Genomic DNA, 24141 nt, shown 5'->3' on the forward strand with positions numbered 1-24141 from the left:
TCAGGCTGTGTGCCGACAGAGGAGGAAAAGCAGTGATATGCAATATACAGCAATGTTTGCAAAAGGATGCAGGGGTCTGCTCAGGAGAACTGCTCCTGGGTGCAGACAGCAGGGAACAAGCAGTTACAAACACATGTACTTGTTTTAAATTTACGAGCTCTGGGATTCCTGATTAATCTCAAAAGGGGCTCGCTGGCCCAGAGTCAGCGGATGTTATATCCCGGTCTGGAGATGGATTCAGAGCCGAACAGAGGGCAGAGGATTTTCACAGCTGTCTGGCTCAGTTTCGACTGGGGAGGCGCACACGTTTTATCCTTACAGTATTGAGACTGCTGGGCTCATTGCCTCAATAGCGGTAGTATGGCTGGGTCACCTTTGTGCTCTCAGCGTTCGGTAGCATGCTGTAAGCCACACAACATTTAAGCATGCGTCGATAGTGCCATTGTGCGTTCAGGCCCTGATCTCCTGTGAAACCTAAATCTGTTGACCGAAGGAATCCCCCTGGGCAGGGTTACGACGTGTAGTAAGTGACGACAAATGCATCACAACACGGACGAGGAACTCTGTAAGCGTGTGCACCCTTGAACAGTGGCGCAGATTTGGGATCGGTTTCGGCAGGGCCGATATGGATCTTTTTGCGTCTGCAGAAAACACGTGGCGCCCGCTCTTTTCTTGATTATGGACAGGAGCGCCCCGCTGGGGGTGGATGCCCTGTCGCATGTATCGCTCAGGACTCTGTACTCGCTGTACGCAGAAGGCTCTGTCTGTGATTTTGGTGGCTTCTTGCTGGCCAGCGAAGACATGGTACGCAAGCAACATGAAGTTGTTGTTAAGGACTCCATGGTGTCTTTCCCTGTGCAGGGACCTGATGTCCCAGGCAGGAGGCAGATTCTGCACCTCTGCAACTTTGGTCTCTAGGGGCCTACCCGTAGAGAGGGAGAATCTGATTATAACTACAATACATAACACTTGGTGCGGACAAAGGTCTTTATCGCTGTATCAGTGCCTGATTGAGGGGATACTGATTTCTTTTTCTTTTTTGAAAGGAAAGTCACTCCCATTCCACTCTGGAATTTAATTGGATGGCCTTTTCAGCTTGTCATGAGGGCATTAATGGTGCTGCGCCAAAGCGCGCACATGCTTGCCTTACGGTTCCTTAAAGGCCCGGGTATACTTAATTTTCCACGTTCCGCTCTGTCTCGCCCACAGTCGAGAGTGCAAGCCTTTCAAAGTATACTCCTTTGGCCACATTTGTGGAAAGAAGCATTTGGTGCGTGTGCTTTATCTAGTGGGTTTTGTTTTCAAGTGCTCTCTCTCCTCTCCAACTATAGCTGATGTGTGGTGAGTGTACTGGCACCGTTATAATGTGGCTACTGTCGCATCGTATACACGTCATGTCGGGAGTCATGTCGGAAGTGCGCACTTTAAAATCTTTGAAAAGACAGGAGACTTGTTTTGTGCCTTGTGCGAGTTGTACGCAGGCAAGATGCAGGCTATGCACTCGTCTGACCAGCTTTTAATAATGTTCTCCTACTCGAGAAGTGGGAACTCCAATGGGAAGCTGCTATCTAAGCGACGTCTTTCGCATTGGATTGTCGAAATCTATGTCTATAGCATAAACGGAGTTGGTACTGCCTGCAGGGGTGTGCGCACTCTACTAGGGGCATGGAAATGTCATGGGCATGGTTAAAGACTTTCGTGAAGCTGCCAGTTGGGCTTATGAGTTATTTATATAACTATTGTTACCAGAAGGAGGGAAACGAGGTACAACACCTCTGAGCCCTGTGCAGTCGGAGGCTTGGTTAAGAGCTGGACTGAACAAAGGGGATGATGCATGTGACTGCATTTAAATGCTGTGGGCAAGTAACGCCGCCCACATTGTCATGCGTCATTGGCCTTTCAGGCACGAATAAACGTGTGTCTTCAGCAAATGCCGCAAGAGTGCGATGTCCCATATTCATGTGTTGTACCTCTTTTCCCTCCTTCTTGAAACAGTAGTTATATGCATAACTCAGCATTTTGTATGAATCAGTTGAATGAATGCTTCAATGACTCATTCATCAAGACAGCGATTTGCCGCCACCTAGTTGCTGTTTTAATTTTACAGGCCTAATTAAAAGTATAATTTATCACCCCGTTATAAATAGTTTTAAAGTTTTAAAACTAAAGTTTTACAAGTTATAATTGCAGTTTAAATGCATTCACCCTTAAAATTACATATACATTAACAAGGTTAGATATTAGGTATAAATTTAAGGGGTCAGATGTTGGCCCGTAATTGGAAAGTTAATTTCTGTCACTTCCCTGTAGGTGATATTTCATTAAAAAAATATAGAAATGTACATAAGCAAAGTTTACTATAAAACCAGTATAATTAATGCATTACAATTGTGAATTTATCTTCAACTGTTTTATCATTTACAATAATAATTAACAATAATTAAGAATTTTAATAATTATAATTACGAACTATAATAAATTATATTATTATTACTATTAATATTATGGTATAAATGTATAATTAAGAAAGTTCATAATTTCTGAGGGAAAAATAAAGTTGAGGCCAAACTCTACTTGTTACTGTGACTTGACTTGACTTGACTTGATCCTTTGCTGGACTCGACTTGACTTAAGTCAAGTCATTTAAGAGCTTAAATGTCAGCTTATAATTACCCAGGATTAATTGTTAACCCCGGGTAAATGATGAGCAATATGAAACGTGAAGTAAGATGTGTGAATAGCCCTTGTTTTAAAAACATTTAAAAAAATCTTAATAGCCCCAAACTTTTGAACTGTAGTGTAACTGCATTGATTTCTAAATGGTGGTTGTTGTTTTCACTTCACAAAATCTATTTTCCCTTAATGTTTGTTCTTTTTACCTTTCAAATCTAGCAAGGTTGTCTTCTATACATGTAATTGGTGTCAGTGTGCAGTTTAGGAGAGGGAATCCCTGCTCATCAAGCTCTACACCTCATTCCCTCTCACTGCATTATTACAACTCTGCATAGTAGAGATAAACGGATTGGCCCAAATCCCAGCCGTTGGTTGGTGAAGGCAAAGTGAAAAGCATCTAACCATAGGCCTGTGCCTCTGTAAAAAATTCCTGTTGCCATGGCAGCTGGGTGAACTGCCCAAATATTCCAGGGCTCCACTTGGCTAGAATAAAATGTCTCAAGTCAGGCTGGTGAATGCGTACGTCTACAACGCCGCAACATTTCGTCAATATTATGTGCAGTGCGGAAATTTTGAGACTGTAAATTCTGTTGAAAAGTCATAATTGTGCTTTGAAATCGAAAACAGATGACAGGGGTCTGGCTATTAGAGGTAATGGGGTGCAGATGATAACGAGTTGTTTGTGTGAATCATGTTGGCGTGACTCATCTGTGGCACTACTGCTATGCGTCGCTCACAGCGCAGCCATGTTACCCCTAATTATGTGAGTTAGGGCTTGACATACCTATAAAAAGAGAAAATAAACAAGCCAATGTCATCGTCTGTCCCCTAACTGTACTTCACTGAATGTGCTTGCTGTCAACATCTTGACATTGACATGCTGCAAAATGTCAGCTAGCCTAATATGCTATTAGAAATTAGACTTCAGGATTTGTTCCAACTGATCTTCTTGCATAATAAAACATAGCAAGTGTTTTTGAAAATAATTCATTTTCACCTTGATTTCAAAGATGATAAATCCCATATTGGAATATTTTCACATGTAAATATATTATAATGTCCAAAAGTATATTGCTATTAGATATATATACATTTTTGTTATTTGGATTCCCTAATTATTATATATTTACATTTTGCATTTACATTAAATTAATTTTAGGTTTGGAAATGTACAGTATTTTGAAGCGCCTTTTGAAGTGCATTTTGTAATATTATAATATTTTGGCATTTCAAGGTTTAAACCATTTCAATTTGCGAAATATACCGTATTTCCTTAAGATGCACATGTTTACAACATATAATGTATGCAATAAACAGTCAGTAAATATCTGTAAATAATGGTATAATTAAAGTAAATTGTGGCTCTGTATATATATATATAATCCTTCCTCGCTGCAGATGGTCAAAACTGTTAAATGTGACCCATTGCCTCTCATTATTATTCATATTTTTTCTAGTTTGATATGCATTCATTTCTTTAAATTCAAGACTCTGGACAGAAACGGTCTTCCTGCATTCACATATTGCATCAAACCGATTGAAAATCCCTGAAGAAAGAAGAAATATTCTATAGCAAATCACTTCCTCTCCATCTGCCTGTAATTACCTCAGCTTGAATGTAGCCACCCCTCCCTCTTGACTCCCTCCCATCTACTATTATTCCTCAAAGCACCACTTACTATTTGGGTTACGCTTCACAATGTGCATATATGTCGCAGGACGCAAAGGATGCTATTTTTTATGATTGGCAACTGGCAGGGTAGCAGCTGCAGTTGCTACGGTGACAGCCTGACTTGCAGCAATTTGGATAGCGAATGAAGCTGTTAGTGTTTTGAGGACTACGTGACGAGGGTTTTAAAACACATTCGCCCCAGAACCCGTCAGCAGCCCCCTCACTCAGGATTTTTGATTTACATGTCAGAGCAGAGTCAGAATATGATACTGTCTTTCTATCCCCTGAATGAGAAATCTTGATTTATAGGGATGAATGCTTAAAATTTCAATGAAGACCGCTTCATACCACAGGTAATGTGCGAAGATGGATGAAATCAAAAGGCTCATATTCATGAAAGACATGAGATTAGGTGTGTTTGATAGTGTAAAGCTTATCAGATTGAGTCTCAAACTACCAAATTAGACCGAAAACATAGTTTCATAAGGCCCGCCAAGCATTGATATTTTGTACTTAAATCTATATATACACTCACCTAAAGGATTATTAGGAACACCATACTAATACTGTGTTTGACCCCCTTTCGCCTTCAGAACTGCCTTAATTCTACGTGGCATTGATTCAACAAGGTGCTGAAAGCATTCTTTAGAAATGTTGGCCCATATTGATAGGATAGCATCTTGTAGTTGATGGAGATTTGTGGGATGCACATCCAGGGCACAAGCTCCCGTTCCACCACATCCCAAAGATGCTCTATTGGGTTGAGATCTGGTGACTGTGGGGGCCATTTTAGTACAGTGAACTCATTGTCATGTTCAAGAAACCAATTTGAAATTATTCGAGCTTTGTGACATGGTGCATTATCCTGCTGGAAGTAGCCATCAGAGGATGGGTACATGGTGGTCATAAAGGGATGGACATGGTCAGAAACAATGCTCAGGTAGGCCGTGGCATTTAAACGATGCCCAATTGGCACTAAGGGGCCTAAAGTGTGCCAAGAAAACATCCCCCACACCATTACACCACCACCACCAGCCTGCACAGTGGTAACAAGGCATGATGGATCCATGTTCTCATTCTGTTTACGCCAAATTCTGACTCTACCATCTGAATGTCTCAACAGAAATCGAGACTCATCAGACCAGGCAACATTTTTCCAGTCTTCAACTGTCCAATTTTGGTGAGCTCGTGCAAATTGTAGCCTCTTTTTCCTATTTGTAGTGGAGATGAGTGGTACCCGGTGGGGTCTTCTGCTGTTGTAGCCCATCCGCCTCAAGGTTGTGCGTGTTGTGGCTTCACAAATGCTTTGCTGCATACCTCGGTTGTAACGAGTGGTTATTTCAGTCAAAGTTGCTCTTCTATCAGCTTGAATCAGTCGGCCCATTCTCCTCTGACCTCTAGCATCAACAAGGCATTTTCGCCCACAGGACTGCCGCATACTGGATGTTTTTCCCTTTTCACACCATTCTTTGTAAACCCTAGAAATGGTTGTGCGTGAAAATCCCAGTAACTGAGCAGATTGGGAAATACTCAGACTGGCCCGTCTAGCACCAACAACCATGCCACGCTTGGAGTTCAGGAGATTGTCTTGAGATTGTCTTGACCAGGACCACACCCCTAAATGCATTGAAGCAACTGCCATGTGATTGGTTGATTAGATAATTGCATTAATGAGAAATTGAACAGGTGTTCCTAATAATCCTTTAGGTGAGTGTATATATATATATATATATATATATATATATATATATACATATATATACATATACATACATATATATATATACATATACATACATATACATACATATATATATATATATACATATACATACATATATATATATACATATACATACATATACATACATATATATATATATATATATATATATATATATATATATATATATATATATATATATGAAAGCAGAAATGTCAAATTATGGAATATTAATTAATTATTCTAATTATTATTATTACATTAATATATATATAATTATATATATATCTATTTATATTTATTTATTTATTAGCTTAAAATTCAGTATATCATAATAGTATCATTTTATATTATTATTTAAAAAATATTTTTGAATGCACTACATGTAACTGTGCTGATAACTGAATATTGTTCAATGTAATTTGTAAAACCATTTGTATGTGTAACAAGTGTTCCTCTGGTTCCCTAATGGAAAACCTAAGTGGCCCCCAGGTGATTTGAGTTATAAATATAAAAACGTGAGGATTTTCAAATATTCCTCCTTTAAAACTGTTCAGAAATCCCTCATCCATTTTGCACTCTGCTTATGTAAGGAACCATCAATCATACTTTCACTCTTTTCCTTGTGCTATTTTTCCTGCAAGACGCAGTGACTTGAACTTGAGATTTACTTTCTTGTAACTTCCCCCCCCCCTCCCCTTGTTTCTCCAAGTCTTTGATTGCTCTTCCTGAGAGCTACTTACAGGAAAACTCTCCCAGCAGAGCACTCAGGTTACTGTTTAGTAAAAAGGCGCTTTTATTCGCAGTAATTAGTGAGGCTAACTCAAGGCTCGGAGCAAAGCACGCAAGTCTCCTTCTCCGGCGCTCTCTTTCCAAACATACAGTGAGGATCTGAAAGGTTAGGTCCTCAGACGCCGAGGTGAGACATTTTTCCTACGGCACAGCTCTTAAAACATTAGAACTACACTGTTATGTTAGTGTCCGTGTCTGTTTTGTTTTGGAAACACTTCACTCTCCAAGCTTTTCATACGTTTGCATGGGACTCACTTGTTTTTAGGATGACTATGCAGTGGCCACTCCATATGATCTCACATATCAAATGATAATAACCATGTGTCAATATACAGGATTCAAGCACTAAAGACGTGAGATCGATGCTAGGAAGAAGTGGCTGATGCCACGGCAGAGCTGGTGAGAGTTCACTAATACTGAGCAAGGCACTTAACACCCGATTGCTAGAGGCAAACTGACCCAGTCGCTCTGGAGAATTAATTGAATCTGAAACGGTGGATGACTGTGACATTATGTAACGCCACTGAAGTCAGAAATGGAAGAAGGTAATATGTTACTGTTTATGTTGCTTAGGTTCCATCACAGTGATGAGTGTTGATTTTATTTTGTTCTCTTCACTTCAGGGCAGTGTTTTCTTCTTCTCTTTATTGTTTTGGATTCAAGTGCTCTTTGAGCAAATACATTATATAACCCTCTAGGTTTTTTCCATGTACTTTTTTTTTCTTTTCTTTTTTTACTTGGTACCAGAAACACTATTAAAGGAATATCCCGGGACCATTACAAGTTAAGCTCAATCGACAGAATTTGTGGAATAATGTTGATTACCACAAAAATATAATTGAACCTTTCCATCGTTTTATGTATGAAAAACAAAAATATGGGTTACAGCGAGGCACCTGTAATGGAAATGAATGAGTCCAATACCTAAGTGAACTGTAATACTTGCCGTTTTAGCATAGCCACAAACAATACGCGTTAAGATGATTAGGTCACCTTTCATATCAAGTCATATCACCTTTTTTTTTTCGATAGTCCACTTTAGATATTCTACTAACTATAATTATCTTTGCTACTACATGTCAACTACCAGTCATTAGAGTATTAGTAGACTATCTGCTTAATATCTGCTAACATTTTATTTTGATGGTCCAGACATTCTACATAAGCAACAACAAGTACATGTCAACTTATTCTGCTAACCCTAAACCTAACCTAACAGTCTACTAATACTCTAGTGAGAGTTAGCTGACATGTAGTTGCAAATTAATGAGAGTTAAAGCAACACCAAAGCATTTTTCTTCTTCGGTCCCCCTACAGGTTGGAAGCAGAATTGTCAATTACCGCTGTTGTAAATAATTTAGCCTACCGTCGCACGCACGCTATTTGTTTATCCAGCACCGGATTTGGAAATAACGATGTCCACAGACAAGGCAGAGTATGTTGCATGATTTTCTGACCGTATGATGTATTGCGACATCAGAAACGGCAATTTTTTATATAGGCTCCACCTATCGGCTATAGTAATGCTTGCCGTAAAGCAAGTCAAATTTGTAGTTTCTTATGAACTACAGATCCGCTACCCGATCTGGCGAACTTGCATAGTGTGGTTATAGCCGATAGAGGGTCGCAAAGCGAATGCAGAAGTGCCGTTCACCCTGTTACGAGTTGATGAACCACTGAAACGATTTTGGAAACTTTATTTTAAGGTACAAAAGAATCTTTGGTGTTGCTTTAATTGACATGTAGTTGCAAAGTTACTTGTTAGAATGTCTAAATTGGACTATCAAAATAAAGTATAACCAATAATTTTAGTGTGAAAAAATCCTTACTAACCGTTAATGTGTAAAGTTATAGCCAATTTTGCAACTTTACATCCAAATTTTACAACCGTTTTTTAATACTCCAATAACTGGCCCAATTCACCCCAGTTTTTGCAATTTTTTTATTAAGTAATGCTGGGCATGAAAGTGCGTAAGGAAAATAGTAAGGGCTGAATCAAACAAACGAATAAAATATGTAACCTGAAAACCCTAAAGATCTAAAACTTGACACATTAATGAAAAGAGTCTTCTGTCTACCCGTCATTTTTTCTTTTTTTATCCATACCCAAACTGTTCCTGACTATTCACAGCTGGTTTCATTTTCCCGCTGCTTGAGAAACTGCACTCCTGTGCCCCAGCAATAGCACATTATTGTAAACATATAATTTCATAGTGAAAGCAGCTCAGGTTGTTGGCTTTTTGCCGCCATTTCATTTAGAGTAAAACTGGGGATGTTGCCAACATCTGGTCTGTCAATGTTAAGGGTTTTCAACCATTTGCCCCTCAAACTGCCATGTGTGAGGATACAATGCAGGGTTTTGTGATTAATCAGAGGCACCGCGGTAATCGTGAAGGCACTATGTTCAGTGCAAAGTAAAGTAGGCCAGATTAGAAGGTGCAGAGGCACTGTAAGTGTTTATTCATTTCAGGTTTACATGTTACATTGAGTCAAATTACTAAATATGACAAAATATAACACATCTGGTTAGACTTTATGCTGTGAGGCATTTTATTTGGCATTTATTTCAAATTTAGGTATGCTTCTTTTGTTACATTTTAAGAATGTGAAGCATTTATTTTTATGTAATGCACTGCATGAACTGTAATTCATGCACACACACCCCCCCCCCCAAAAAAAGTATGGAATGAAATTTTTTACTTTCCCTAAACTTTAAAAAAATTAATTTTGTGTTCTTCACAAAGAAATGTTTGCAGTGACATGAGGATGAGGATGATTAGCGTTTTTATTTTTGTGTGCCCGGCACGCAGAACCTGATTTCAGTGCAACATTAACATTGTTGATCCTGAAACAACATTCCAATCAACCAATCAGATTTGAGGGACAAGTTTACAGTTTTGGTCAAGTTTAGGCTTACAACCAGGGTAAGCTCACTGTAAAAAAAAAAAAAAAAATTGCATTATCACAACTTTTTATCTTTTGTCAAATCAATTTAGATAATTAATGTGGTTCAGATTACATAATATTTTGAGTTTCTATTAGTTAAACCAATCTCCTTCGTTGCATTAACTCAAATTTTTATTTTCAATCAACTCAACATTTTAAGGCAACCAGGTAACTTACTTTTTTAAGTTAAACCAACAATATTTTTTACAGTCTTCTACATCAGTGTTATTCACCTATCATCTCCCTCTTAATTTAGAGATAATGTTATGAGTAGCATCAGGTTTAGGGATTGAGATATTTCAAATATATGTTGTTCCAGGATCAACAAAATATCATCTCTGCAAAATCAGGATCTGATGACAGCATCATGAATTGCAGCAGGCCAGGTGATGTTTGAAACCCATCAGATCTTACAGACAGGTCAGTAACTTGGATGTTGGTGAACGTGATTTCACCAAGTACCACATGTTCCTGGATCAACATCTTTGTTGATCCTGGAACAAATTTCCAATCAACCAATCAGATTTGAGGGACAAGTTAAAAGTTTATGTCAAGTTTAAAACCAGGCTTAGAACCAGGGTGAGGTGCTTCAACATCAGTGTTATTCACCTATCACTTCTCTCTGATTTTAGGGAAACGTTATGGGTAGGGAATAGGTGTAGGGGTAGGGATAGGGAAAGGACTAAATTTTGGGACAGGAACATGTCTGTCTTGGCAAAATTACGGTGACCCTTGGATGTTAAAGTCTTTAAGAACAAAGTATTGTGTAGCCCATCAGTCTTAGAGTCATGGCAAAATATGAACAGCATTAAACATGCCCATTGCCATAAACTCTATACAACTGTCATGCCTTGTGGTTGTCTTTTGTTTATCAGTAGGTGTTGAGAAGAGAATTTTCGGCACTGCAACCATTGGGGGATCTTAAACAAATGGTCACTGTCTCTTATAGTGACTTTGACAAGTAAACAGCAGATGTGTTTTTAGAGGCGTCATGCTAGATGCTTTTTAGAAACCACTGGAGAGAAAATCCTTCAAATACTGGACTAATAGGCAAAATATATGACATTAAATATTTGAATATAGCCTAGCATCTGGAGAAGCATTTCAGCATTTACTTGTATAAATGTGTGATTGCATGTTACAGTGAGGAAAATAAGTATTTGAACACCCTGCTATTTTGCAAGTTCTCCCACTTGGAAATCATGGAGGGGTCTGAAATTGTCATCGTATGTGCATGTCCACTGTGAGATACATAATCTAAAAAAAAAAAATCCAGAAATCACAATGTATGATTTTTTAACTATTTATTTGTATGATACAGCTGCAAATAAGTATTTGAACACCTGTCTATCAGGTGAATTCTGACCCTCAAAGACCTGTTAGTCTGCCTTTAAAATGTCCACCTCCACTCCATTTATGATCCTAAATTAGATGCACCTGTTTGAGGTCGTTAGCTGCATAAAGACACCTGTCCACCCCATACAATCAGTAAGAATCCAACTACTAACATGGCCAAGACCAAAGAGCTGTCCAAAGACACTAGAGACAAAATTGTACACCTCCACAAGGCTGGAAAGGGCTACGGGGAAATTGCCAAGCAGCTTGGTGAAAAAAGGTCCACTGTTGGAGCAATCATTAGAAAATGGAAGAAGCTAAACATGACTGTCAATCTCCCTCGGACTGGGGCTCCATGCAAGATCTCACCTCGTGGGGTCTCAATGATCCTAAGAAAGGTGAGAAATCAGCCCAGAACTACACGGGAGGAGCTGGTCAATGACCTGAAAAGAGCTGGGACCACCGTTTCCAAGGTTACTGTTGGTAATACACTAAGACGTCATGGTTTGAAATCATGCATGGCACGGAAGCTTCCCCTGCTTAAACCAGCACATGTCAAGGCCCGTCTTAAGTTTGCCAATGACCATTTGGATGATTCTGCACATGGGACAGGGCGACTGCACTGTATTAAGGAGAGGATGACCGGGGCCATGTATTGCGAGATTTTGGGGAACAACCTCCTTCCCTCAGTTAGAGCATTGAAGATGGGTCGAGGCTGGGTCTTCCAACATGACAATGACCCGAAGCACACAGCCAGGATAACCAAGGTGGCTCTGTAAGAAGCATATCAAGGTTCTGGCGTGGCCTAGCCAGTTTCCAGACCTAAACCCAATAGAGAATCTTTGGAGGGAGCTCAAACTCCGTGTTTCTCAGCGACAGCCCAGAAACCTGACTGATCTAGAGAAGATCTGTGTGGAGGAGTGGGCCAAAATCCCTCCTGCAGTGTGTGCAAACCTGGTGAAAAACTACAGGAAACGTTTGACCTCTGTAATTGCAAACAAAGGCTACTGTACCAAATATTAACATTGATTTTCTCAGGTGTTCAAATACTTATTTGCAGCTGTATCATACAAAAAAATAGTTAAAAAATCATACATTGTGATTTCTGGATTTTTTTTTTTAGATTATGTCTCTCACAGTGGACATGCACCTACGATGACAATTTCAGACCCCTCCATGATTTCTAAGTGGGAGAACTTGCAAAATAGCAGGGTGTTCAAATACTTATTTTCCTCACTGTATATACAGTATTATGTTAAATGTGAAATGTTGTAAAAGATCAACCGGTAATATATGTTTGCATTTCTGTAGAGGTTGACACTAGCAGCACCAAGGTCATGGCTTTGACTTCAATGGAACTGAAAAAATGCAATGTAAGTTGCTTTAAATAAAAGCACATGCCAAATTCACAAGTGTAAAATAAAATGTAATTTGCAAGATCACATGCCGAAGGAGCAACATTTTTAGTGCTGTTCTAAATTTGAATGGAAAAGTATTATTGATAAAGGTGTTGTTCTGGTCAGTACTATCAGCTCTTGTCAGAGCATCTCACCTGAGCTTTTGTTTAAAAAAAAAAAATATATATATATATATTGCAATCACTATGTAATTTTTTCCGCACAAGATGGCAAAGTATGTTATTATTATTATTATTGTAAACCTTGCTGTGTGAGTTATGGCACAGAACATTCACTCCCTTTGGAGAATTCACTGGCTGTGTTCCATGGCAGCTGGAAGCCATCACAAACTCCAATTACTGTCTGTCTGTGTCAACATCTGGAAACCACTTCTGCTCCTTTGGCTGTCTGTATCCTAGTGTGAGTAAGGTAGTTGGCCATATATAGCCAACCTATTGTATATGGAATGTAGGGACAGTGCTGAAGGCGGGAGAGCGTAGATGTCGCTGCACTCGCGCTTGACATTGACCGATGACTTGACAGATCCTTCAATAATAGTATGAAGGACCATAGCATGAATTACAGGGATTTGTGAACTGTCACCTGTGGTTTATGTAGTCTTCGGGACCTGACCTGAAAGAACTTTAGTCTCACTATTAGGTATTTCCTATCACTAAATCTAGATGATTTAGCTCTAGACTTTTGATAAAGGCGTTTTATAGTTCAGGAATCACTTTACATGACTCTCACTTGTTTTTTACAAGGAATATTCGACCAGGTTCTTTTATAATAAAACAAAATGAGAACATCGTGCTCCGTCAGAATTTCTCCCTCAGGTCTGTTTCATTTTTATCTTCTCGTGAGTTCATACTTGCCTGCACTGCACCGGTTGTGTAGTACCTTCAAGAAACTATAAAGATGGAACCGCTGTCACTTGTAATTTCAGTGTGACGCATGTGCAAATAAAGCCAGTCAGGATTATTCATTCTCTGGTAGGCCTGCAGCTCAACTAAGCTACTACTTTCGGGCAATACGTAATTGTTTGGGCACGTGGTCTGACTGTCTGCAATGTAGCGCTGGCACTCACACTAGAGGAATTCACATTTTGATGTGCAGCTCCATTTTGCAGACATGACAAAAAACCTGCAGAATTTATAACCTCATTTCCTACTCAAAAATAATTATTGGTTATTTTAAGACGGTTGGCAAAATTCTCTTTAGTATTATACACTATATTACTAGGAAGAAGTGCAAGTTTTCCTCATTTTGTGATACTTAAATTGCCTAGAAATTAGACAGAGCTTTACCCCACATGTGTTTTCAATTCAGTTAACTGTAATGGTTTTGAGCACACACACACAAAATCTGGATTCAGGCATTTTCTTCAATTAATTGATTTTCAGCATAAGTCAGACATGAGGAAGATTTGATTGGTTGAAGTCCAGCGCATGATAAATGTAAATGACGAGTAAGTTACGTTTATTATGAATTAACCACAATCTTCCATTGTTTGCATAATTGTTTGGACAATATTGCATTTGCTCTTAAAGCTGGTCTTCCATATGGAAATCTCATCACATTGCCTGCCAAACCCTCTCTTACAAAAAGAAAACTTGCATTCCTGTTATTGAGTGTCATGATGTTTCAAGTTCAATTGGATTAAAATAATACACAGATGGAGAGATGAATGGTCTTATAGTGCTGTTCTCCTGAGGCATCACTGATTTGGCACTACAGGTCAGTTAATTAATAACTCACTGAATAGATAGTAGTAATCAGGACAATCTATAATTCATTTTAATACTCTTTGGCTTAAATGTAAGAAATGCATTAACCGTCAGTGAAGAAAGTTAAAGCAAAGTGCAATCTTTCTTAATTTCCTTCCAAATAGTATTGTAATAAAATTAGTGTTCTTTTCTAAAACAACATTTTGTGTTCTTCAGCTTTAGACATGAAAACACAACTTACTCCACAAGCATGATCACAGCATTTAAAAAAGTGGAACTCTTCTGCCCTCTTGTGTTCAATGGGAGCATTGGTCATCATCTGTCCTGCCTGTAGGTGGAGCTGTGCATCTTGTTTTAAAGAGGAAATGAACGCAACTTTGCCTTTAATTCAACCAAATATTTGGCACTTAAAACTGAGCAAACCTAGTCAGTGGACAGACTGCTTTTTAAATAGGATACTGGCAGTCCTCATTCCCACAGGTACAAGAATCAACAGTAATTGCAGTGAATTGTTTTTATTACAGTTGTGATTCATACCAGAGAGAAAGAACATTGCCAAGGGTACTTGAGGATGTCTCATTATGTGAGTAATTTGTTTGTGGCCATTTATTTGTATACTATCACCACTGTGCAGTCCTAATAACAGGAAACAAACAAACAAAAATTAAAGATTAAAAAAATAAAATGAAAATAAAATCATTCTAGGTCTGCTTTCATAAGATATGGCCCTCTTCTTCTATTTTTTTTTTCATCCACAACATTAAAACCACCTGCCTAATATTGTGGTCCCCCTTGTTCGGCCAAAACAGTTGTGATGCGCAAGGTACTGAAAGTGACCTGTGGTGTCTGGCACAAAGACATTGGCAGCAGATTCTTTAAGCCCTGCAAGTTGCAAGGTGGGGTTTCCATGGATCGGATTTGTTGGTCCAGCACATCCCATAGATACTCAATTGGATTGATATGTGGTGGATTTGGAAGCCAAGGCAACACCTTGAACTTGTTTCTCAATGTTCCTTGACAATGTTCCTCAAACCATTCCTGAAAATGTTTTGCAGTGTGGCAGAATGCAATTTATCCTGCTGAAAGAGGCCACTGCCATCATGGAACACCATTACCATGAATGGGTAACATGGTCTGCACCAATCTTTAGGTGGTACAAATCTAGGTTTCCCAGCAGACATTGCCCAGAGCACTGGATGTCCTTCCTTGCACCTCTTGGTACCACTGCATACCGGGTAGGGGAGAGCGGGGCACAAAGTAACGCTTTTTGACTTTCTCAGTTTGTGTAAATCTACTTATGGTTCAGAGTATTTATTTTTTCCCACATTAATTTCCCACATGTCTAGTACAATTATGTGGTTTTGTTTTATTAATACAGTATATACTTTTTTCTGGATATACCCCGAAAGAATGGAAGTGAAATGTGACAACATGCCCCATAGGTGGGGTACATTGTAACATGTGAGGGGCACATTGTAACATGACATATGACAGCTTAAAATGTTATCCGATCTAATAAAAAAAATATACAAGACAAACTAAAATATTTTCTAAATAAAATACAATTAAAAAACTTTTTCATATAAAATAATGGCAATTTTTAATAATTAAATATAAACTCATTTTTGAGTTTTGACTACGAACACAGGAAAACACAGCTATACAACATAGTTCAAAACAAATAAATAATTAGTAATTTCTGAACATTGACTCTCAGTCTTTATTCACCTTTTTCTCATGTTTTCTCAATAAAATTAATAAAACTATAGAATATAATAGCATATTTCTAATAGGGGCACATTGTAACGCAGTGTTACATCATGCCCCGCCTGCACAACTGGGATTTAAACCCTGCTAGTGTCTTCTGCTAGTTAGCGAAGCATTAAAGAACTATCTAAACTGTTAAATAACATATTGGAGATTAAAATAATATCAGATTTGTCTAATTTTAAATAAACACAAAAAAAAAAGAGATGAAAAATTAACTTAAGAAATTTACTTTTGCTATGGTTTAATAAATGTCTATGGATATCTTCCAATTTTTTTTTAATTTTGGCGGAATTTTTTCTCTATATAGTGTTGATATGGCAACTAGTAAATACACCAAGTTTTGTCATCCTAGCATGTGTGGAAGTATTTAAAACAAGTGTGTTACAACTAGTCCCGTGTTACGTTGTGCCCCGTGCTCCCCTACACCCTACAAGACTTACTGTTTTGGAGATGCTCTGACCCAGTCATCTAGTCGTCACTATTTGGCCCTTGTCAAAGTCATTTAGATTTTTCGCTTTTCAATTTTTCCTCCTTCCAACACATGAAAATCTAGAACTGACTGTTGTCTTGCTACCAAATATATCACACCCCTTATTGACAGGTAGACTAATTGTTACAATATAACAATAGCCTATATGTTATTCACTTAACCTCTCAGTGCTTTTAATGTTGTGGCGGATATATATTATAAAACATGTCAGTTCAGTCAAGCTAAATTTAGTCAGTTTAATCACCAAGTTAAATGACAGCATTCATGAGTCACTTGAGTGCATGATTAGAATTGTTTAGCGTGTGATAGTTGTCCATCAAAGGCATTTATGATTGACATTTTCAGTTCTTACATAAACACCATTAACAGACAATGACATAACAGTATCATATCTTTACTGCATTGGTATAGTACTTATGAAGCCACCCAAATGGAAGTGGCCTGTGTACGATTCTTTATTTTGTTTTAAATAATGGTCAAAAATGTATTTTAATGTAAATGGTTATCAGAGAGCACAGAATAAATAGGTACATTTTCAAAAGCTAAAGATCTACTACACTAAATAGAAAATATAATACATCCCCAAATCACAATTTTGCAGGTGTTTCTGTCAATCACCTTTACTGTGACAGTGGGGACACCTCTTGAATAAAATATCATTTTAACCTAATGCTGATTTTTACTCTGTAGTGATTTTTACTCATGATAAAGATGATTCAGCTACCATTTACCCTATATCATGGTTTTAAATGGTATGACTCTGCTGAAAACCCCAGAATAAACCAGCATGCATTCCAGTAGTGCTGATCTAGTTGGTGGAGCAGAAAAGTCATGCCATTCACAAGCAAAGATGAGCTGGTCAACCACCAGCAGCACTCCTGCTTCTCATGCGGGATCAGCAAACCAGCAACCATCATCCCATGCTGGTCCCAGCATGCAACATACAACATACCTTTTGCTATTTTTCATGCAGGCAAAGAAACATTCAAATTAAATTATTCAGAAAACAAATACAGTATGTTTAGCTCAAGTGTATCCAATATCATAAATTCTATTTTTTGCAGTATAAATAAACTTGGCATACAATTTAAATCTTGGCTTGTTCATCAATTCTTTGAAGTTAGCTGTTGGAACCAACTGAATGGAAAATAATATAATACAATTGCTAGTAGGAAAGAAGATGTTTGTCATGAGAATAAACACTACATGAAGCTAAGCTATCTCTCATTTTAAACATAGGCTAACAGCTGGGATTGGTATTAAACCTATTGGGCCATTAAAAAAAAAAAACCTGTCTATTGTTTGACTTAATGTTTTCACATTCCACAGATTGCAAGTTCCTGAGACACTTGTAGTATTTAAAGGGATAGGGTAGTCAATTTCAGAGAGGCTAGCAATAGCAAGCTAGCTTTGAAAGCATAAGATCCCACCCTCCCTTCAGAGCATCTCCAAAGCCACGCCTCCTCCAAAACACACAAACTCACACAGAAAAAGCAGAGTCTGCAACCTAGCTAGAATTTTTTTGTTCTAAAAATGTCTTAAGAACATTTCCCTGCAGTATTCTAGTAATGTTTTCAGCGGGAAGTTTTATTGTTGTTCCCAGAATGTTCTCCTAAAAGGTAGGATAACATTCTCTAAAACTTTCTATATGTTTAGTGATAACACTAAATGTTCTCATAAACGTTTTAGCGTGAAGTTTTACCTTTGTTCCTAGAATGTTCTTCTAAAAGGTAGGAGAACATTCTCTAAAAACATTCTAAAAATGTTTAGTGATAACACTGTTTGAACATTATCCCCCCCATGCATTCTTATAAAGTTTTTAACAGGAAGTTTTATATTTGTACTGTTGTGGCAAAAATTCATTAAACAATCATCAACTGCGTAAGAGACACTCTGAAATTCAAATGATCATTAAAAAGTATTTTATTTTATAGAAGGCCCAGTTGCCACACAGAAGTCACCAGTACAGTTTGTGAAACAAGTGCGACGACGAGAGGGAGGGCAGAGGAGTCTTTATACTGCTTTCAAGGTCTTCTGCTTACAGGCCCTTATCTAAACAAGGAGAGGCTTCCCTGCTAGTTTTCTGATACTGCTAAGTTTGTTCTTACAAACTCACAAGTTCTAAATTGGGCGACCTCTGACCCTAGAAGTCAGAGGTCCCTTCTCATTCTGCCGCCTCCTGACGTCCCACCTGTTACCCAGCATTAAGAGAAACACATACACATCAGTTTTACCACGTAGACCACGTATAGAAGGTCATTTCAATGTTTTACTGAAAGTCAATGAAAATCAATACTGCAAATCAATGAAAATCAAAATTTTCCATAACAGTACACACAGAATGTTCTCTTAAAAGATAGCTTAGCATTCTCTAAAACATTCTATATGTTTAGTGATAACATTGTTAGAACATTGTCAAGTTGTCACCTTCATTTATATAGCGCTTTTTACAATACAGATTGTTTCAAAGCAGCTTTACAGTGATAACAGGAAAATAATGCAACAAAGTTTGTTTCGGCTGTACAGAAGATCTAGAAGAAAATAGCATCATAGTCCAGCTTAAGTACCTGAACATTCTCAAAAAGTTTTATCTTTGTTCTCAGAATGTTCTCCTAAACATAAAAATCTTATCTATAACATTGTTAAAACATAATCTGAACATAATCTCTAAAAATAAAACATCAAAATCTAACAGGTTTATAAATGGCATCCATATAAATGATTCAGAATTTTACCCACAATAAATGCTTCATCACACATTGAAGAACACAGTAAAGTCCAACATTTAATCCTGCGTCTTAATGCAGTGTTTGCTCAGAGTGCTCATCATTGTGTTTGCTTGTCTTGGTCCTGGCAGAAAAATAATACAGTTGTCTGTTTTACTGGTGTTCTACTGTTCTTCTCTTAAAATTTTCCATCTGCTCTCCCTGTTAGCAGCATAGAGCTTTATTCTCTGTGTGCAGAGTAAAGTTTTTCCTCATAGCCTATAACAGAGGAGCAAGCAACAGTGTAAACAGAAAGAATACAAATACATATTACATCTTAAGATCACAAACAACATTGACATTGAAAACTAAATGAGCCAGCCTAATTAGTAATCAAAAATTATGTAATTTATTAAAAGTATAGATGAGCTACTTCACGAGTATCTATTAAAATATCTACTCTATCCATTATATATGTTAATAACACACTAGAGGCTAAAGTTTGTGAACAAACTTTGATGTTGGCTTGAGAAGCCTGAACCTCTAGCCAGGATTCAAACTCAGGTTGCCTTGTGCACAGCTTCTGTCATACCACCGCACACAAGGCTATTGTTCTGAACGACACAACAGTTTATTTTCATCAGTTATTTTGTCTTTGGGTCGTTACATTTATTACAGATTTCTGCTCATTTTAAATCAGATAGGCTACATATAAAGTAGCACTTGTTGCAAAGTATGCAAATACTGACAGGCTCGCGGGCAGTATAAAATGCATTGCGTCAGAATCACGACTGAACGCTTGTACAGCTGATCAAACAGCGAACATGGCGGCTAACGCAATGTCTCATTCCTGCCTCTCAGGGAACCGAGGTTACGATAGTAACCGGAGACGTTCCCTTTCGAGAGTGGTAACTTTACATTGCGTAGCAACGCTGCGGGAACTGTATTAAATCCCACTGTGAGAGTAGTGAAGATAAGCCCGGAGAAACGAGGTCAAGTTACACCAGCTACGGAAGAGACAGACAGTCAGCCAATAGCCGTGCCGCTAGGAGTGCTCGCATCTGATAGGTGGAACTAGACCAATGAGACATCAGCTCGACCCTATACAAATTTGCATATCCAAATGCAATGAAAGCGAAGGCTGCACTGATCCAGAGCAGACGCAACACAATAAGCACTCAAACACAGTGAGGGTTAAACACAGTGTATTGTATTACACTGTATTAACACTAGTAGCCATATACACAGAGTTAACAGCATAGCGGTAACCACTGCATAGTTGGTTACAATAGTTCACAATACATGAGTAAGAAACTTAACTCACCGAAAGCACTTGGAACACCACAGATAGTACATCCAGCTTGTAAAATCTGGCGAAGGTGCTCTGAGAAGACCAGCCAGCAGCAAGACATAAATCCTGGATAGACACCCCTCTAAACCAGGCCCATGAAGAGGCAACTGCCCTCGTCGGATGAGCTCTGATGTTAAGGGATAGCGTCCACAATCCAGTGAGAAAGTCTCTGTTTTGAGACAGCACGTCCCTTAGTACATCCACCAAAGCACACAAAATGCTGGTCCGACTGACGAAAGGCGGCCGAGCGATTCACATACATCCGCAAAGCCCTGACAGGGCAAACAGCGCTCTCAGCGTCAGCGTCACACGAGGATGACGGCTCAGCAGATAAAGTGAGCAGGGAAACAACCTGTGCTTTGAACAGTGTAGAGAGTGACTTAGGCACGTAGCCCCGTCTTGGCAGGAGAGTGACGCTGCAGTCGCTGTGCCTGAAATAGATACAATTGTCGTTCACCGAGAACGTGTGTAAGTCTCCAATGCGCTTCGCAGAGGCGAGAGCAAGGAGTAAAGCCGTTTTCAGGGAGAACTCCTTAACAGCAATCGAAGCTAGGGGCTCGAACGGTGGTTGAGAGAGAGCCCTCAAAACTAGAGCTAGATCCCATGGCGGCACAGATGGCGGCCGTGAAGGACACAATCTCCTCGCTCCCCTGAGAAATCTGGTCACCAGAGTGTGCTTATCGATAGATTACCCGTCAACCGTAATGTCTTCTCCTGTTATTGTCACTTGCACTTCATGTCACATCATTCTCTGTCAGCAATGAAGGATATACATGTGATAAATGCAGGGAGATAGTCAGGCTGACGGAGAAGATTTCAGAACTAGAGACACGCATCCAAACTTTAATCGAGGATAGTAAGAATGCAAGGGCTTTAGATACTGCTTTGGATGCGACTAGCTTAGTGAACTCTGTACATTGGTCGGTTCCGGCTGTAGAGCCCGTGCAGCAGGGCAACTGGGTGACCGTGAGACGCTGTAGTCGCTGGACAAAACAAAGACAAAGTTGAATGTGCCCTAGTTATTGGTGATTCTATTACACGGAACGTGAAAATAGAGACACCCGCCACCATAGTCACGTTTGCCAGGAGCCAGAGCGCCTGACATCAAAGCAAATTTAAAAGTGCTGGCTAATGCTAATCGTAAATTCTCTAAGATTATTATTGACGTCGGCACTAATGATGTTCGACTTCGCCAGTCGGAGATCACCAAAATTAATGTTAAAGAGGTGTGTGAACTCGCTCTGGCCCCCTTCATGTTTGCTGGAGTAGACTGTGCTCACTCAGTGGCTGGCTGTCTAAGTGGTGTTTGCAAAATAATATAGAATTCATAGACAATTGGAAACGTTTTTGGGGCAGACCTGACCTGTTGAAAAGAGATGGTATTCATCCCTCCTGGGATGGTGCTGCTTTGAGAAGTCTTGTTTTAAATATAATTATTTTGAAGTGTTGGTGCTTAATGTAACACTATCTAGTGTAAATGATAAATCACGTTTGAGATTTGTGCTGGCTACTGTATACAGGCCACCAGGGCACCATACAGACTTTATCAAATAATTTGCTGATTTTCTATCAGAGTTCTGAGTACTGGCTGCAGATAAAGTCCTAATTGTTGGTGATTTTAATATACATGTAGATAACGAAAAAGATGCATTGGGATTGGCATTTTAAGACATTCTGAACTCTATTGGAGTTAGACAACACGTGTCAGGACCTACTCATTGTCGTAATCATACTCTAGATCTAATATTATCACATGGAATCAATGTTGATGCCATTGAAGTTCTACAGCAGAGCGATGACATCTCAGATCATTATCTAGTCTTGTGTATACTTAATCTAGCCAAGGCTGCAAAGTCGGCTCTGTGTTACAAATATGTTAGACCTACAGTGAGGAAAATAAGTATTTGAACACCCTGCTATTTTGCAAGTTCTCCCACTTGGAAATCATGGAGGGGTCTGAAATTGTCATCGTAGGTGCGTGTCCACTGTGAGAGACATAATCAAAAAAAAAAAAATCCAGAAATCACAATATATGATTTTTTAACTATTTATTTGTATGATACAGCTGCAAATAAGTATTTGAACACCTGTCTATCAGCTAGAATTCTGACCCTCAAAGACCTGTTAGTCTGCCTTTAAAATGTCCACCTCCACTCCATTTATTATCCTAAATTAGATGCACCTGTTTGAGGTCGTTAGCTGCATAAAGACACCTGTCCACCCCATACAATCAGTAAGAATCCAACTACTAACATGGCCAAGACCAAAGAGCTGTCCAAAGACACTAGAGACAAAATTGTACACCTCCACAAGGCTGGAAAGGGCTACGGGGAAATTGCCAAGCAGCTTGGTGAAAAAAGGTCCACTGTTGGAGCAATCATTAGAAAATGGAAGAAGCTAAACATGACTGTCAATCTCCCTCGGACTGGGGCTCCATGCAAGATCTCACCTCGTGGGGTCTCAATGATCCTAAGAAAGGTGAGAAATCAGCCCAGAACTACACGGGAGGAGCTGGTCAATGACCTGAAAAGAGCTGGGACCACCGTTTCCAAGGTTACTGTTGGTAATACACTAAGACGTCATGGTTTGAAATCATGCATGGCACGGAAGGTTCCCCTGCTTAAACCAGCACATGTCAAGGCCCGTCTTAAGTTTGCCAATGACCATTTGGATGATCCAGAGGAGTCATAGGAGAAAGTCATGTGGTCAGATGAGACCAAAATAGAACTTTTTGGTCATAATTCCACTAAACGTGTTTAGAGGAAAAAGAATGAAGAGTACCATCCCAAGAACACCATCCCTACTGTGAAGCATGGGGGTGGTAGCATCATGCTTTGGGGGTGTTTTTCTGCACATGGGACAGGGCGACTGCACTGTATTAAGGAGAGGATGACCGGGGCCATGTATTGCGAGATTTTGGGGAACAACCTCCTTCCCTCAGTTAGAGCATTGAAGATGGGTCGAGGCTGGGTCTTCCAACATGACAATGACCCGAAGCACACAGCCAGGATAACCAAGGAGTGGCTCTGTAAGAAGCATATCAAGGTTCTGGCGTGGCCTAGCCAGTTTCCAGACCTAAACCCAATAGAGAATCTTTGGAGGGAGCTCAAACTCCGTGTTTCTCAGCGACAGCCCAGAAACCTGACTGATCTAGAGAAGATCTGTGTGGAGGAGTGGGCCAAAATCCCTTCTGCAGTGTGTGCAAACCTGGTGAAAAACTACAGGAAACGTTTGACCTCTGTAATTGCAAACAAAGGCTACTGTACCAAATATTAACATTGATTTTCTCAGGTGTTCAAATACTTATTTGCAGCTGTATCATACAAATAAATAGTTAAAAAATCATACATTGTGATTTCTGGATTTTTTTTTTAGATTATGTCTCTCACAGTGGGCATGCACCTACAATGACAATTTCTGACCCCTCCATGATTTCTAAGTGGGAGAACTTGCAAAATAGCAGGGTGTTCAAATACTTATTTTCCTCACTGTATCACTTCTGCCACTAAAGATTGCTTTATAAATAATCTTCCTGATCAATTTCATCTCGTCAGCATCCC

At 39.1% G+C, this 24141-nt stretch overlaps 1 protein-coding gene across 2 annotated transcripts in view; it reads left to right on the forward strand.

Moving 5' to 3' along the window:
• Positions 1-6946: 6946 nt before the first annotated feature.
• slc14a2 (solute carrier family 14 member 2) overlaps positions 6947-24141 on the forward strand; it is a 34318-nt gene continuing 17123 nt past the window's right edge. Inside the window, exons 1-4 of one of the 2 annotated variants that reach the window (XM_084113913.1) lie at positions 6947-6987; positions 7196-7405; positions 10126-10226; positions 12453-12514. In XM_084113913.1, coding sequence (XP_083970039.1) covers positions 10196-10226; positions 12453-12514 — 93 coding nt within the window. In that variant the 5' untranslated portion in view covers positions 6947-6987; positions 7196-7405; positions 10126-10195. The remainder of the gene's footprint in view (positions 6988-7195; positions 7406-10125; positions 10227-12452; positions 12515-24141) is intronic. The other variant, XM_084113915.1, reaches the window with a different exon arrangement.

The sequence above is a fragment of the Abramis brama genome (assembly GCF_963993115.1).
Source record: "Abramis brama genome assembly, chromosome: 5".
Lineage (NCBI taxonomy): Eukaryota > Metazoa > Chordata > Actinopteri > Cypriniformes > Leuciscidae > Abramis > Abramis brama.